At 39.0% G+C, this 6,000-nt stretch overlaps 1 protein-coding gene across 1 annotated transcript in view; it reads left to right on the forward strand.

Annotated features, from left to right (window-relative positions):
* efna3a (ephrin-A3a) overlaps window positions 1–5,680 on the forward strand; it is a 130,356-nt gene extending 124,676 nt beyond the window's left edge. Inside the window, exons 4-5 of the mRNA XM_065287630.2 lie at window positions 1,041–1,112; window positions 4,021–5,680. Of these exons, the coding sequence (XP_065143702.1) occupies window positions 1,041–1,112; window positions 4,021–4,139 (191 nt within the window). The 3' untranslated portion in view covers window positions 4,140–5,680. The remainder of the gene's footprint in view (window positions 1–1,040; window positions 1,113–4,020) is intronic.
* The last annotated feature ends 320 nt before the right edge of the window (window positions 5,681–6,000 follow it).

The raw sequence follows: 6,000 nt of genomic DNA on the forward strand, positions 1-6,000 counted from the left end.
GTTTCAAAATCAAATTCTGAGATAATGAGCATCAAAGTCTGATTTTAGCCATTCATTTCATTATGATTTTAATCTTTGACGTGACCTCATTCAATCAATATTAAAGATATGAACAAAAATACATTTGACACACGATTTTTGATAAGACAGGCACATTTATTTTGTTGGCAGCCAGCAATCATTTGTGTGTAGCCTTTAAAACAACGGTAAGAATTACGCTAACGTTAGTGGTTTTTATATCGTAAGTGCTGAGGGGTAAGTTGTAACACAGCGTTACAATTAACCCCGCTGGGTCAAAATATTTTCAAGCCCACCAAAGAAGTTGCTAAGAGCTGCAGACATATTTCAAAACAATGCTATGGTTTAGTCAACAAGACACTGATTAATATGACATAGCATTGGATTTGGTATCTTACACAACCAACTTAGAACTGAAAAAAAATATGATGAAAAATTTACTTACATGCCACCAAAACACTTGTTCATCAATAACTCTCTGGAATACATTATACATTTCCAATAATTTGCAGTAGATCGTCTTTTGGCAGCGTGAAAAAAATACCCGAAAAACAAAACGCTCAACCTTGTGCAACAATGTAAACAGTCCGTGTTACAACTGTTACAGCTTACCCCGCGTACCCCTACAGACTATGCTAGGGCAGAATAGAGATAATTAGAATAAATTAGATTTGGATAGAACAGGATAGAATGGAATAAACTAGAACTTAGATATTAGTACAGGAGTAAATATAATATTTTATTAGCAGATTATCCTTTATGAAAACTCATGAAGATTCCATTGAAGCCATTGTTAAAGGTGCAGCGGAGGATTTTCTCAAATTTTAGAAAATAACTTTTTTTTTTAAATGCAATTGCGCAACACTCATGATTGACAACTATGAGGACCAATAGTCTTTATGATCCACCTGGAAAAAGAAAATCCTCCGCAATACCTTTAAGATCACTGCATTATCCAACTTTTTCCATCGTCTTAATTCAGCCTGTGTATGTACTGAGATTGTGTGTCTTGTTTGTTATAGTCTCTAATGCAGACGAGGACTCAAATCATAGTCCACCAGACTATACTGTCAGACCCAAACTGAATGACATTGGTAAGTAAACACACCTAACATTGTTTGGTTAACCACACTCTTAAAAACGAATGAGTTTAAATAACACATCTTGTGTCTAGTTATGGACAACAGATTAAATCACATCTCTGTGTTATTTTTGGAAAACACACTTTGTGTTGTTTTAACACATCTTGTGTTGTCCCTTTTATTTATTTGAACACAAAATCAACATGAAGTGAAACATTATGTGTTGATAACACAAAACAATGTGTTAAAAATTAACACATCCTTTCTTAGAATGAATATATTGTCTCACAATGACCAATCTAATAGATCTAATATTTCTAGAAACATTCAGAAAATACACAGCAGTCCAAGTTCACTTTAGGATCTCAGTTAGACTCATCCGGACCCACCTCAGGGTCCCGCATTGCATTCTGGGAACTGGATGTACGGATCAGCTGGACTCCCACATGCCTCTGAAAAAATGCATAACAACACAAATAACTGGTGCTTTATACTGCTGTAGGCATCCAGACGCTCTCTAGCAGTAGTGTGTGTGTGTGTGTGTGTGTGTGTGTGTGTGTGTGTGTGTGTGTGTGTGTGTTAATGCACAAGGCATTAAAATGGACACTGCTTCATACTGTATATCCATTTATGACACACATACACTGCATGAACCCGGTTACTTCCAAAGCTTTTTCAGCATCAGCGTCTGATACATAATGTGTTTGTATTGTTTTCTACCTAAAGCTGATGTCAAATTTATATTTAAATATTTTCCATCAGGCCGAATTGTACAGTACTGGAAAAACTGTATGTAATAACACATTGTTGACAGATCAGTAGAGTTTAATGAAGACAAATATGTATGAATGCAGAGCGCAGCGTTTTGAGACGTTAGTGGAACTTTGCTTCCTTTTAACAGTTTCATCATTTCTGCTGATGCTGTTAAAACATTTATTCTGCTTAGCGAGTGAATTCAAGCAAAAATGAGAATTCTGTCATTATTTACTCACCCTCACGTCGTTCCAAACCCATATGACCATCTATCTTGTGCGTAATATGAAGAGAGAGTTTTTAAAAATGCTGACTCTGCTTTTTATACCAAACAATGAAAGTGAATGGGGACTGAGGCTGTCAGTCACTTACATTGTGGTTACCATAACATCCCTTGATCCCGATTCACTTTTATTATATAGAGGACAGCATCTTGCAGTCTACTAACTTTAATGTTTCATGGAAGATAACAAGTCACACGGGTTTGCTAAGATTTGAGAGTGAGCAAATGATGACATCATTTTCATTTTGCTATAAATGTGAAAGTTACATAAATTCTTCTGTATGCAATATATACTTTTGATTTTGTGAAGAAATATAATCTTATACAGTATCTTGATAGTTTTCATGAGTTTTACGCACAGCTCTCTGTTTAACCCCTGGCTGCCCTAGCATTCATTATCTACATACACTCACCTAAAGGATTATTAGGAACACCGTACTAACACTGTGTTAGACCCCCTTTCGCCTTCAGATCTGCCTTAATTCTACGTGGCATTGATTCAACAAGGTGCTGAAAGCATTCTTTAGAAATGTTGGCCCATATTGATAGGATAGCATCTTGCAGTTGATGGAGATTTGTGGGGTGCACATCCAGGGCACGAAGCTTCAGTTCCACCACATCCCAAAGATGCTCTATTGGGTTGAGATCTGGTGACTGGGGGACATTTTAGTACAGTGAACTCATTGTCATGTTCAAGAAACCATCAGAGGATGGTTACATGGTGGTCATAAAGGGATGCACATGGTCAGAAACAATGCTCAGGTAGCCTGTGGCTTTAAACGATGCACAATTGGCACTAAGGGGCCTAAAGTGTGCCAAGAAACATCCCTCACACCATTATGCCTTGTTACCACCAGCAGCCTGCACAGTGGTAACAAGGTATGATGGATCCAAGTTCTCATTCTGTTTACGCCAAATTCTGACTCTACCATCTGAATGTCTCAACAAAAATCGAGACTCATCAGACCAGGCAACATTTTTCCAGTCTTCAACTGTCCAATGTTGGTGAGCTCGTGCAAATTGTAGCCTCTTTTTCCTATTTGTAGTGGATATGAGTTGTACCCGGTGGGGTCTTCTGCTGTTGTAGCCCATCCACCTCAAGGTTGTGTGTGTTGTGGCTTTACAAATGCTTTGCTGCATACCTCGGTTGTAACGAGTGGTTATTTCAGTCAAAGTTGCTCTTCTATCAGCTTGAATCAGTCGGCCCATTCTCCTCTGACCTCTAGCATCAACAAGGCATTTTCACCCACATGACTGCCACATACTGGAGGTTTTTCCCTTTTCACACCATTCTTTGTAAACTCTAGAAATTGTTGTTTGTGAAAATCCCAGTAACTGAGCAGATTGTGAAATAGTCAGACCGGCCCGTCATGCACCAACAACCATGCCACACTCAAAATTGCTTAAATCGCCTTTCTGTCCCATTCTGACATTCAGTTTGGAGTTCAGGAGATTGTCTTGACCAGGACCACACCCCTAAATGCATTGAAGCAACTGCCATGTGATTGGTTGATTAGATAATTGCATTAATGAGAAATTAAACAGGTGTTCCTAATAATCCTTTTGGTGAGTGTATATAATGCTGCCATAACACATAAGAAACATCACACATTTTCTCTTTGCTTTTTTATTCCCCTTGATATTCTTCACTTTTATAGATTATATTTTATATTTAACTTTTCCTCCCTCTGTTTTATCTTGCCTTGTGGTTACTTTCATTATCAGTATCCCTTGCAGACTTTTATATTGAGTTTTGGGTCCAGAAATAACGCAGAGAATAAATCGATGCGATTTATCTTCCTTCCTTATCAAAAAGACTGTATAGGTAAAAATTTCTTTCTTCCTTCTGTCCTCTCTGTCCCTTTCTCTTTTTCTATCTCTCAGATGAGTTTAACCCCGAGATCCCCAAACTGGAGAAGAGCGTCAGCGGCAGCAGTCCGTCTGGAGACCGACTGTTGATCACCGTGGCGACGCTCCTCCTCGCTGCTCTCCTCGTGTCCTAGCAACCGTCGCTCTTGCATTTCTGCGGCGGCAGGACCGAGCTCTCCGAAAAGATCGCCTTTCGTTCGACCCGTGCGGGAGATTATCCAATCAGAGCATAATTGTAGACTTACCGCACCAAAACAGTGGCCTTTGTCTCCACAATTTTGATACACGCCAAACTAAAACCTTAGGACTGAGAATGACGTGCTCCTCCAAGCATCGATTTCAGAATTTGCCTTCTGAAGGACCATCCATACAGTAGATACACGTGTGGGAAAAAGACACTCCGACATTCTTTTCTCATGCTGTGAACCTATCCAGACCAAGACACTAAAATGGAGATCGGTCCACTTTGTTTGAGGGACTCAAGGAGATGTGGAGACCTTGGAGTTCTGTTGCAGTCCAGTGACGAAACTGCAGACAGATCTCTCACAGATCAATAAAACTCATCCGACAGTCAGTAAGTTGGGGTGCAAGTTCATGTAATCGATCACAGAGACGCTCAGCTGCTATTTCTGACAGTTGCCGGGCCGATGTCAAGCCCGCGAGCTGTGATGGAAACCATTTCCATCTAGTTTCCTAGTTCCTTAATTTAGCAACTAGAGACACATTGGTCACTCCATCATTTTTATACAATGTACTTTGTATGACCTTTTGGTCTCCATAGCCGTGTCTCACGTAAGGTTATATGTTAGGCTGTTCATGATTAACAGGATTTTGAGACAGAACGATAGCTAGGCGGTTTTGATTTCGTTTCCTGCAGTATGTACGTGTGAGAAGGAAGGAACGTGTCACAGATCAGCATAGTGACCATCTTTGTAAGAGCGTTTTTTTTAATCAAGGAATTGCAATGCAGGATTGGTTTTTACCGCACTATACATTTAAACAATCGCTCTTTGAGTAACTTTATATACTTAATTTATTGAGTTATTTATTTGATCTGAGTTATTGTCTGCATACATGAGGGATCTTCCCTTATCTTTGCTAATGCCAAATTATTTTGTTTCACGTTTTTACAGTTCACGTGCCAGCAAACTTCATATAGTAGTTAATGAATCTCTAATGCATTTCATATATTGCTCTGTTAAAATAGTTACATTATCTCCATAAGGAGAGTCATGTTAGGACAGTATGAGATCGTCGTAGTTTATATTGGTGGGCGGGGTTAGGAAAGGGTTGTAGGGAGGGGTTCTTACAAACGGGCGTGGCTTAACTGACAATAGCATTACTCATACGGCTGCATGGTCCCTCATGCAGACAATGTCAAGAGTAAATGTCTTTGTAAATCTGTCTGTGTGTATGTTTTACGAGTGTGCACTTTACAAGGGACGGTATGAATGTGCGCGTATGCATTTTGGCCTTTTCATATTCATTCAGATACACGTTTGCAGGTTTTGAATATTCATGCTTGCGTGAACGTTTGGCCGGTAAGAATGTGGCGGGGGGCGATGACGAAAATGACAGTATCGATCGTGTTTACCTTAGAATGATTAAACATGTAAACGAATCATGAATGACAATTACCAGGATGAATCTTATTAATAAACCATTCTTATTTTAACAGCTCTATTGTCTGTGACTTGCATGCATGCAGCTTTAATTTCTTTGTTCAGCCGAATGCTGGAATCACAGGTATGATGTGTTTCAAAAGCTGACAGAAGGTTTTGTGTGAATGGATTTGAAACAACTTCTTGAACAGTACAGAGACCCATTCAAGCTTAGTGAAATACAATCATTCTTTGGTTTCTGTGGTGTTTGTTGTGTTTGAAAAGTTTTAGGCACTCCTTTTCCTCACGATATATTGATTGTGAGTCATAATTTTCAAAGACTTAAATGTTCCCCTGTGGTAAAAATGAATCAGTCAAAGTTTTAATTGTTGTT

The sequence above is a fragment of the Paramisgurnus dabryanus genome, chromosome 19 (genome assembly GCF_030506205.2).
Source record: "Paramisgurnus dabryanus chromosome 19, PD_genome_1.1, whole genome shotgun sequence".
NCBI classification, from domain to species: domain Eukaryota; kingdom Metazoa; phylum Chordata; class Actinopteri; order Cypriniformes; family Cobitidae; genus Paramisgurnus; species Paramisgurnus dabryanus.